Below are 11,625 nucleotides of genomic sequence, written 5' to 3'. Positions count from 1 at the left end.
TCTAAGGACAGAGGGTCTAAGGGCAGAGGGTCTAAGGACAGAGGGTGTAAGGACAGAGGGTCTAAGGACAGAGGGTCTAAAGACAGAGGGTGTAAGGACAGAGGGTGTAAGGACAGAGGGTGTAAGGACAGAGGGTCTAAGGACAGAGGGTGTAAGGACAGAGGGTCTAAAGACAGAGGGTCTAAGGACAGAGGGTCTAAGGACAGAGGGTCTAAAGACAGAGGGTGTAAGGACAGAGGGTCTAAAGACAGAGAGTCTGAGGACAGAGGGTCTAAGGACAGAGGGTCTAAAGACAGAGAGTCTGAGGACAGAGGGTCTAAGGATAGAGGGTCTAAAGACAGAGGGGTGTAAGGACAGAGGGTCTAAGGACAGAGGGTCTAAAGACAGAGAGTCTGAGGACAGAGGGTCTAAGGACAGAGGGTCTAAGGGCAGAGGGTCTAAGGGCAGAGGGTGTAAGGACAGAGGGTCTAAGGACAGAGGGTCTAAGGACAGAGGGTCTAAAGACAGAGTCTGAGGACAGAGGGTCTAAGGACAGAGGGTCTGAGGACAGAGGGTCTGAGGACAGAGGGTCTAAGGACAGAGGGTCTGAGGACAGAGGGTCTGTGGACAGAGGGTGTAAGGACAGAGGGTCTAAGGACAGAGGGTCTAAGGACAGAGGGTGTAAGGACAGAGGGTCTAAGGACAGAGGGTCTAAAGACAGAGTCTGAGGACAGAGGGTCTAAGGACAGAGGGTGTAAGGACAGAGGGTCTAAGGACAGAGGGTCTAAAGACAGAGTCTGAGGACAGAGGGTGTAAGGACAGAGGGTCTAAGGACAGAGGGTGTAAGGACAGAGGGTCTGAGGACAGAGGGTGTAAGGACAGAGGGTCTAAGGACAGATTTGATTTGATATGAATAAAACAAGTGACTCTCGTGTTGCACATGGATTATTGTAAAGAACGTGGTTTTCCTGCAAAGACATGTTTCCTTCCTCTTCCTGCAGTTCTCTCCGTTCAGTAAGACCACGCTGGCGTCCTGCTCGTACGACTTCACTGTCAGGTGAGATCTGCTGTTGTTACTTCCCTCTGCGTTGCTCGTGCAGCGTTGCCCTTTTTACATCCTTTTGATCATAAAGCAAAAAGAAGTAAACACGCACATAAAACCAAAGGAGCAGCTGCGAAGCGTCGGCCAGCGGGACAAGCGTGTCGTCCACTTCCTGTTCACCAAGCGCTTTGAGAGAAGTAAAGAAAGTCTGCAGCTCGTTTAATATTAATGATGCATTTAAACATGAGGCTTTCCAGCGCTTATTATAAACACACTGATACTCAGACAACCTTCTTATTACTTCACTTTTAAATCTCAAATCTTTCAGTTTACGAACGTCTTTCTTTTCGTCACATTATACAATGCTAGTAATAATCTTTCACTGAGAATTATTTAGTCTTCCGTTTCATTGGTTTTCATTCATTTCTGCACAAATACAAATCTTTTATTATTGTGCTGAAAGTATCTTCAGCTGTTTTAAGCATCACCGTAAACTTTAAGTCTACATTTTATTTTTCCAAAGTTCGATCATGCGTCAGTAAAGTCTGCAGGGTTGAGTCTGCTTCAGACAAACAACACATTTAATCTATTTGTCGTGTTTAAAACTAACGGATTACTTGCTATAAAACGTCAGAAAGCAGTAGAAATGTCTTAATATTGTTTGTTTTGTTAGAGTAACTGTGCAAAACACCACAAAAGATCATTTTATAATCATGTGAGATGAGGACTTCTGCACAAACTGTAAAGCTCTTGTCCTGCAGTCCTTCGTGACACTTGCTCATCAAAGACACGTTTGACTATTTGAAACTTGTCCAGAGGTGAAGAGACTGCAGCGGCGGCGGATGTGGTCTCCAGCTCATTTCTGCTTACGCTCCTTTTCTTTCAATTACCCGCCAAAGTGGATGAATTGTGTCGTCGCAGAAGTGGTAACGAGTAAGGACACGGTGATAATGTGTAATAAAGTTAACTGGTGTGTGAGATGGAGGTGAGTTAATAAGACACACACAGAAGCTGCCTCTGTGTTTTATGAGAATGTGCAGCTTCACTGGTAGTTTTCATGACTTTCTGCAGCTTTGAAACTGAAACTTCTCCTTTCCTTACTTTAAATGATGATAAAACCATCAACGCCAAGCAGGTCCATCAAGAAGCAAACAACACAACGCCCACACATTAAACTAGAACACATTCTGGTAACTAGGGTCAGACATATGATTTCTCGTTTCTTTACATTACTCTATTTTATTTTCATCAGTTGAAAACCTTAGGAATCAATAATCAACATTTCAGCATCTCACCGGTTCTTTAGAAGAATTTGTGGGGGGGGGGGGGAGAAGATAGGGACATTTGGGATAAACAGAGGAGAATATGGACATATGAAATGTTCCATTACACATTCCTTAGGATGCTTTTTCCATCATTTCCAAATGACTCAATTCAACTTCTGCTGCAGCCGATGAGGTGAAGGTGCAACTAGTGCAAGTTAAAAGAGGAGGGATGCTGAAGTACATGTCAGGCGCTGGTTGTATTAAGAGAAGGAGACAAGGAGAGATGGAGACAAGGAGAGATGGAGAGAAGAGGAGACACGAGAGAAGGAGAGATGGAGAGAATGAGAGATGAGAAGGAGAGATGGAGAGAATGAGAAGATGGAGAGAAACGAAGGAAGATTGGAGAGGAAGGAGAAGGAGAAGAGGAGAGAGAGAAGGGAAACGATGAGAAGGAGAGATGAGAATGAGACACGAGAGAAGCGAAGAGATGGAGAGAATGATGAGAGGAGAGAAGGAGACACGAGAGAAGGAGAGAGAAGAGATGGAGAGATGGAGAGAAGGAGAGAGGAGAGATGAAGAGAAGGAGAGGATGGAGAGAAGGAGAGAGGAAGAAGAGATGAGAGAGTGAAGAGAAGGAGAGATGGAGAGAAGGAGAGATTGAGAGAAGGAGAGAAGGAGAGATGATGGAGAGAAGAGAGAGATGGAGAGAAGGATGAGAGGAGAGATGGAGAGACGAGAAGGAGAGAGGAGAGATGAAGAGAAGGAGAGATGGAAGAGAAGGAGAGAAGGAGAGAGGAGAGCCAGAAGGAGAGATGGAGAGGGAAGGAGAGAAAGGAGAGATGGGAGAGAAGAAGGAGAGAGGAGAGGCAGGTAAAGTTCTGGAGGAGGATAAATGTTGGTTCTGCTCCGACTTCCTCGTGTTGTATTGATCCCAGCTTTCATTGACTCAAATACTCTATGCTGAGTACTCATTTAATTATAGGCTGCCCTGACACACACACACACACACACACACACACACACACACACACACATCATACCATCAGTGTGTGTGTCGCTCTCTGGAAACTTGCAACAATGTTCCAGAATGTTCTGAAAGTCTTTCTTATATCTACATATAAATGAAATGTCATATAGTAAGAATGTGAGCAGCAGAGGTGGAGAGCTCTGCTTCTGGTTATTGCTTCAGTCTCAGTGTTTCCAGCAGCTCTCATCAAACAGTACGTCCATTGTTCACGAGCTGCTCAGCACACACACACACACACACACACACACACACACACACACACACACAGCTGGAGCTGCTGAGACGCACTAACAGAGTGTTGGACGTGCACAAACACAAACATGGGTACATAATAAACTCCTTCTGAAGGCCTCACAAAGCACACTGATGAGAAGCTGAACACAGCGACTCTCATCGCGTTGCATCAGAAAGTCACCAGATGGTGTGTGTGCAGAGGAACTCTTTAAAGCGTTCTTCACACACTTTCATTTGATCTCACGCTCGTCTTCTTCTTTATTAACTCCTCTCAGATAATCCTAATGCATTCATTACTGCTGCGATACAACGCGTGTGATAACACCGCTTCCTCTGATGGTATCTTATTACAACATTGTGTGTGTGTGTGTGTGTGTGTGTGTGTGTGTGTGTGTGTGCGCTTCCCTCCGTAGCAACATCACGTAGGTTTGCTTTGTGTTTAACAATCTAAACACAAAGAGTATCAAGCTAATTATCACCTTTTCTTATCGTGGGTGTGTGTGTGTGTGTGTGTGTGTGTGTGTGTGTATATGTGTGTGTGTGTGTGTGTGTATGTGTGTGTGTGTGAGCATCGATCGTGACTGCAGGACGCTCTAAGCACGTCCTTACCAGGAGACTCGTGTCTGTCCGTCGTTACTCGTTCTAACGTAGCTAACGTAGCTAACGTAGCTAACGTAGCTTCGCACAAAGACTGGAGACAGAATCCACATACCAGCATCTCTGAGCTCATTAAACACCATCTTGTATTCTCTGTCTTTAATCTGGACATAAATACTGTAGTTGTTGTCTTCACACTCTTTTTTTTATAATAATAAATTTATATTATAAATATATTAGCTGGTAGATGGCCCGGATAGCTTTATGCTAAGCTAAGCTAACAGACTTCATATTCACTCTACATACAAAGCGGTATCAACCTCATCTACTCTGAGCAAGAAAGCAACAACATCTCCCAGAATGTCCTTTATACTCCGGGGGGGGGGGGGGGGGGGGGTGAAATGAAGCTCATCCAGATTATTACCTGTGAATCTGAGCGCCCGCACATCCACCTGTTGGTGCATTCAGCCCGTCACACCTGCCACTGTGTAAACTCTCTGCTCACACACACCTGCTTCTGTGTTGGAACACACACTGATGATCCACCTGCACACACAGAGCGAGACGTGAGTGCACCCGCAGTCATATTCAAATACATGTGAGCAGACACTCGTCGATAGCCACACGTACACACAGATTAACCCTCTCCGCTCATGTCATCTCGGTGTTTGTTTGGGGTGGTGTGAACGCAGAACTCTGGTGCAGCTCTACGGCCTCCAAGGAACCATCCAACCAATCACAGAAAGCGTAACGTCCCTTCTTCTGGTGGCTGCTGAACTAGTAGCCTATTTTGGCGTTTACTACCTCAGTACACGATGAATTTGCTGTTCATCAGAACACAACTGAGACGATAATTATGTAGCGAGTGATGGCCGCCCTTGCTCTCCGCAGCTCGGAGACTAGTTGGCCGGTGGGAGAGCAGCCACCAGCCTGATGTGGGACAGTTAGGAAGCTAAATCGAATCAAATCAAATGTATTTATACAGCCCAATATCACAAATTATACATTTGTCTCAGTGTTTGCAGACTACAGGATACGACACCCTCTGTCCTTAGACCCTCTGTCCTCAGACCCTCTGTCCTTAGACCCTCTGTCCTTAGACTCTCTGTCCTTAGACCCTTTGTCCTCAGACCCTCTGTCCTCAGACCCTCTGTCCTTAGACCCTCTGTCCTCAGACCCTCTGTCCTTAGACTCTCTGTCCTTAGACCCTTTGTCCTCAGACCCTCTGTCCTCAGACCTTCCGACCCTCTGTCCTTAGACCCTCTGTCCTCAGACCCTCTGTCCTTAGACCCTCTGTCCTTAGACTCTCTGTCCTTAGACCCTTTGTCCTCAGACCCTTTGTCCTCAGACCCTCTGTCCTTAGACCCTCTGTCCTTAGACTCTCTGTCCATAGACCCTTTGTCCTCAGACCCTCTGTCCTTAGACCCTTTGTCCTCAGACCCTCTGTCCCCAGACCCTCTGTCCTTAGACCCTCTGTCCTTAGACTCTCTGTCCTTAGACCCTCTGTCCTCAGACCCTCTGTCCTTAGACCCTCTGTCCTTAGACCCTTTGTCCTCAGACCCTCTGTCCTCAGACCCTCTGTCCTTAGACCCTCTGTCCTCAGACCCTCTGTCCTTAGACCCTCTGTCCTTAGACTCTCTGTCCTTAGACCCTTTGTCCTCAGACCCTTTGTCCTCAGACCCTCTGTCCTTAGACCCTCTGTCCTTAGACTCTCTGTCCATAGACCCTTTGTCCTCAGACCCTCTGTCCTTAGACCCTTTGTCCTCAGACCCTCTGTCCCCAGACCCTCTGTCCTTAGACCCTCTGTCCTTAGACTCTCTGTCCTTAGACCCTCTGTCCTTAGACCCTCTGTCCTTAGACCCTCTGTCCTTAGACCCTCTGTCCTTAGACTCTCTGTCCTTAGACCCTCTGTCCTTAGACTCTCTGTCCTTAGACCCTCTGTCCTTAGACCCTCTGTCCTTAGACCCTCTGTCCTTACACTCTCTGTCCTTAGACCCTCTGTCCTTAGACCCTCTGTCCTTACACTCTCTGTCCTTAGACCCTCTGTCCTTAGACCCTCTGTCCTTAGACCCTCTGTCCTTACACTCTCTGTCTTTAGACCCTCTGTCCTTAGACCCTCTGTCCTTAGACCCTCTGTCCTTAGACCCTCTGTCCTTACACTCTCTGTCTTTAGACCCTCTGTCCTTAGACCCTCTGTCCTTAGACCCTCTGTCCTTAGACCCTCGCACCGCACAAGGAAAAACTTCCTAAAGAAACCCCATAATTAAAGGAGGGAAAATGTTCTAAACCTCAGGGAGAGACTGAGGAGGGATCCCTCTCCCAGGACGGACAGACGTGCAATAGATGTCGTGTGTACAGGATAAACAACATAGTACAAATACAACATGTGACAGAAATTATGTTGTGTTGAAAAAGAGAAAGTTTGGATGAATCCAGGAAAATGTCAAAAAGGCTTCCCGGTGTCCAGCAGGACCAGGGCAGCAGGCGCAGCCACGATTCATGATCCTGACGTAAACTTTATCAGCTAGCTAGCTGCTAAGTTAGCAAATGTTCGTAAAGCTTCATCACGTGTGTTTTCCAGCCTTCACTTCTCTTTGCTTCTCACTTTGTAGAATTATGTCCATAAATGCCACTCCAGAGCGTTCAGTACACAGTGTCCGCTATGTGCTCATTATTTCCCCGTGGACACATCAGAATTAGTATTTGGTACGAAACTGAGATTCATGGTCATGTTTTCCTCTTTTAGCAGCAGGTTGCGTGTTTCATGTTTGCTGTAGATGAGACGTTCTCCGCTCGTCTGGGGGTTTCATGTTTGAATTAAAAGCATCAGTGACGTGAAGTCACGGAGGATCGGATCGCTCTCTTTACTCTCTCTGTTGTCTTCTGTCACTTCTCATCTGAAAGGTTTTGTGTTTCTGTCCTCGTGTCCCACCCCCCCCCCCCCCCTCTGTCTGCCGTACTTAATGACTTCCATAGTAACTGTGAGACACACACAAGCTGACAGGTGAATGTACGGATACACCGGATGAAATACAATAGAAGATAAATAATTACCTGCAGACAAAAGAGAGCGCAGGCGTCATTTATACAAATACCACGGTGTGTTTGTCTAACTGGTCTTACACACACACACACACACACACACACACACACACACACACACACACACTGACACTTGCTGCACAGTTCATATAAAAGTCCTTTAATATTGAGTATCTGCCAATATGAGGTCGATCCTTTATGTAGACGCCAGCAGAACATATACAACAGCTGATTAAACATCTGGCACTTTAAATAACAGCTGAAGTGTATAGCGTCTAAATGTCTTCTTCTTCTCATCCTCCTTCTTCTCCTTCTTCTTCTCCTTCTTCTTCTCCTCCTTCTTCTTCTCCTCCTTCTTCTTCTCCTCCTTCTCATCCTCCTTCTTCTTCTCCTTCTTCTCCTTCTTCTCCTTCTTCTTCTCCTTCTTCTTCTTCTCCTCCTTCTCATCCTCCTTCTTCTTCTCCTTCTTCTCCTTCTTCTCCTTCTTCTTCTCCTTCTTCTCCTTCTCCTCCTTCTTCTTCTCCTCCTTCTTCTTCTCTCCTCCTTCTCATCCTCCTTCTTCTTCTCCTTCTTCTCCTTCTTCTCCTTCTTCTTCTCCTTCTTCTCATACTCCTTCTTCTCCTTCTTCTCCTTCTTCTTCTCCTCCTTCTCATCCTCTTTCTTCTTCTTCTCCTTCTTCTTCTCCTCCTTCTCATCCTCCTTCTTCTTCTTCTTCTTCTTCTTCTTCTTCTTTCTTCTTCTTCTTCTCCTTCTTCTTCTTCTCCTTCTCCTTATTCTTCTCCTTCTTTTCCTCCTTCTTCTCCTTCTTCTCCCCCCCCACAGGCGTTGTGAGGTGACCTACAGGAGAGTAAAGAAGCAGAACACAAAGTTCTGCTTCTTCTAATCCATCTCTGCTTCTCTGGTTCCTCCAGAGTCTGTGAAGCGAACACTCCTTCTTGTTGCATCAGCACTAAATCATTTTTGTTGCTCTTTTTATGACTCAAAGCCACAGAGTCTCTGAGCTGCAGGATTGTTCCTCCTGTTCCTCCTGTTCCTCCTGCTCCTCCTGCTCCTCCTGTTCCTCCTGCCCCTCCTGCTCCTCCTGTTCCTCCTGTTCCTCCTGTTCCTCCTGCCCCTCCTGCTCCTCCTGTTCCTCCTGTTCCTCCTGTTCCTCCTGTTCCTCCTGTTCCTCCTGCTCCTCCTGCTCCTCCTGTTCCTCCTGCCCTCCTGCTCCTCCTCTCCTGTTCCTCCTGTTCCTCCTGCCCCTCCTGCTCTCCTGTTCCTCCTGTTCCTCCTGTTCCTCCTGGCTCCTCCTTCCTCCTGTTCCTCCTGTTCCTCCTGTTCCTCCTGCTCCTCCTGTTCCTCCTGTTCCTCCTGCTCCTCCTGCTCCTCCTGTTCCTCCTGTTCCTCCTGCTCCTCCTGCTCCTCCTGTTCCTCCTGCCCCTCCTGCTCCTCCTGCTCCTCCTGTTCCTCCTGCCCCTCCTGCTCCTCCTGTTCCTCCTGTTCCTCCTGCTCCTCCTGCTCCTCCTGTTCCTCCTGTTCCTCCTGCTCCTCCTGCTCCTCCTGCCCCTCCTGCCCCTCCTGCTCCTCCTGTTCCTCCTGCTCCTCCTGCTCCTCCTGTTCCTCCTGCTCCTCCTGTTCCTCCTGTTCCTCCTGCTCCTCCTGTTCCTCCTGTTCCTCCTGCTCCTCCTGTTCCTCCTGTTCCTCCTGCTCCTCCTGTTCCTCCTGCTCCTCCTGCTCCTCCTGCTCCTCCTGTTCCTCCTGCTCCTCCTGTTCCTCCTGCTCCTCCTGCTCCTCCTGTTCCTCCTGCTCCTCCTGTTCCTCCTGTTCCTCCTGCTCCTCCTGCTCCTCCTGTTCCTCCTGCTCCTCCTGCTCCTCCTGCTCCTCCTGTTGTGTGACAGACGTGTGTTTCACTGCACATTTCTTTATGGCCACTGCACTTCATTACCCTGCTGACGTATTGCTGCGCTCTGCGCCTGATGAATGTGTTGCACTTTCACTTCCTGCATATATTTGTGAACGAGTGAGGACAGTACTATGAGTGTTTCCATGGGTACACTGGTCTTTACTCTCTTCAAGCTACATCGTAATCACATGTTCCCACGTTAGTCACACACACATCTGTGATGAGGAACCACTCGAGATCGTCCTGAGCACGTTGATGCCTACAGAGGGTTATTGTTAAGGTACATTGTCAGACTAGGTCCCACTTTGATCGGTTTATACTCGAGTGTACTTGATGGATCGTCTAACAGGAAACAGGATCTCAGTGTTCCCGGATGGATCCACGGCCTCTTTATGGAAGCACAGCGTGTTGATGCTACACACAGAGATGAGACAGGCAGTGCAACAGCAACACTTTGACATGTGACAGACATGTTGGATTAACTGTGTTTATCAATCAGTGTGTTGCATAACGTTTTACTCACTAAAGCTTTTTTAAGAGTGTCGAAATCTCAAGAACAAAGTCTGGACAAAGAAGTGCACAGCAGCGATGGAAGCACAGTCTCCACAATGTCCACTTAGCAGCTTTACCTGAGCTTTCTTCTGCATCACAGTCTTCTTCAGCAGAAGTCTTCTCAGTGATTTAAGTTCCATATGTCACGTGATGTCAACTTTATGCATTAAGGAAACACGTGAGATGCTCGTTTCATATTATCCATGTTTTGCTGCACTGAAACTTCACTGTGTCTCACACACACACATACACACACACACACACACTCTCACACACGAGTGACATGTACAAATGTGGAAAGTGTGTGTGAGGAGTGATTTACACTAACAACTCACTCAATATATAATATCACTCAATACTCTCCCCAGGCAACCATCACTCAGTGTGTGTGTGTGTGTGTGTGTGTGTGTGTGTGTGTGTGTGTGTGTGTGTGTGTGTGTGTGTGTGTGTGTGTGTGTGTGTGTGTGTGTGTGTGTGTGTGTGTGTGTGTGTGTGTGTGTGTGTGTGTGTGTGTGTGTGTGTGTGTTGCAGCACCAGTATTAAGTGGGCCTAATGGAAGCTGCAGTGTTCCCTCTGAAAATGATTTAATTACATTTGCAAAGTGGATGAGTCTGGAGGGAGTGTTTGCTGCGTCAGGGCTTTGGCACACACACACACACACACACACCACACACACACACACACACACACACACACACACACACACACACACACACACGACCAGGAAGAGACCCAGTCTTTCAATTAGTCTGATTGGCCGCTGCCGCCTGACGTCTGGAGGCTGTTTTATTGGCTCCGTTTCTCTTCACTTCTCTCTTAGTCTCTCGCTCTCGTCTCTCTTTTACTTCTTTATTCATCTTCTTCTTAATCTCTTTCTGTGGATTGCTTTCTTTTTACATGCTTTCCTCTTTATACCTTTCGGAGGTGTCTCTGTTCATCCCTTCTCATAGTAACTGTAGATTATGATTATTGACCTGCTTCCTCCACACATGATAGATGTTGGTATATTTATACTTAATAACACTAACATGTAGTGAGACTGCTCAAAATTAATTAAAGGATGTTTTAACTGTAGAGACTTTCCATCGTCACAAATCTAACTGCTTGTCCCCCGAGGTCACCAGGAGAGCTCAGCTGGTGCTTTAGACTTTCAGATCTTTTGTGAACGTTTGCTTCTTCAAAATGAGAAGCTGTCGTCCTTTGGGAGCAGAGCTCATTAGTTCTTCTTTTTTATAATTGTTTTAATCAGCATTTGGTCTGTTTGCCTTTAAAATGATCTATTTTAATCTGAAATACACTTTTACCTGTTTAGATAAAAGATGTGGAAACATGTTCTGATATAAGGGTATTTTTAAAGCTGTTAAATGCATCTGTCTTATATCTGTGTGTGTGTGTGTGTGTGTGTGTGTGTGTGTGTGTGTGTGTGTGTGTGTGTGTGTGTGTGTGTGCAGGTTCTGGGACTACAGTAGAAACCAGCCTCTTCTGGACACTGTGGAGCATCACTCAGAGTTTGTCTGTGGACTCGACTTCAACCTGCATATCCCCCACCAGGTAACACACACACACACACACACACACCCTTAACTTTGCGTGAGCGTGGCAGAGGCTCGGCTCTGACACTTACAGTGCTGGTGGAGCTTGTGGTTTGGTTTCCAGCAGCACAGTGATCTCAGGTGAGTTCTCACGGCCGGAGGGACATCAGTACGTAAACTATCTAAAGGTGTGTTTGGGAAAGTGCACAACGTGTTGTACTGGACTGTTGTGGTGAAGATGCAGCAAAGACTGAAGGTGCAAATGTGTAACCGACCTTAAACGTAAGCTTTGCAGTCAATTTGTCCGAATGACATTCGGTGAATAACAGCTGAAGCGCAGTTTGAAGTCCGGAGAAGCTCTTTACACCTTCACTTCTCACTTCCACTGTTTCCTCACTGACACTTCCTCACTTCCACAGCCTCGCGTCCTCTCTTTCCTGCCGCCGTGCGTAAAAAGACCCAAACCCTCC

The 11,625-nt window shown here is 47.0% G+C and overlaps 1 protein-coding gene across 2 annotated transcripts in view; it reads left to right on the top strand.

The window, feature by feature from the left end:
- Positions 1-11,224, top strand: part of pex7 (peroxisomal biogenesis factor 7) — a 30,119-nt gene extending 18,895 nt beyond the window's left edge. For both annotated transcript variants that reach the window (XM_029425422.1, XM_029425421.1), the window contains exons 9-10: positions 981-1,036; positions 11,075-11,224. In XM_029425422.1, the coding sequence (XP_029281282.1) occupies positions 981-1,036; positions 11,075-11,207 (189 nt within the window). In that variant the 3' untranslated portion in view covers positions 11,208-11,224. The remainder of the gene's footprint in view (positions 1-980; positions 1,037-11,074) is intronic.
- The last annotated feature ends 401 nt before the right edge of the window (positions 11,225-11,625 follow it).

Source organism: Cottoperca gobio, chromosome 24 (assembly GCF_900634415.1).
Source record: "Cottoperca gobio chromosome 24, fCotGob3.1, whole genome shotgun sequence".
In the NCBI taxonomy this organism is placed as follows: Eukaryota; Metazoa; Chordata; class Actinopteri; order Perciformes; family Bovichtidae; genus Cottoperca; species Cottoperca gobio.
Note: the sequence above shows the minus strand (reverse complement) of the source record. Positions and strands in the feature narration are given on the sequence as shown.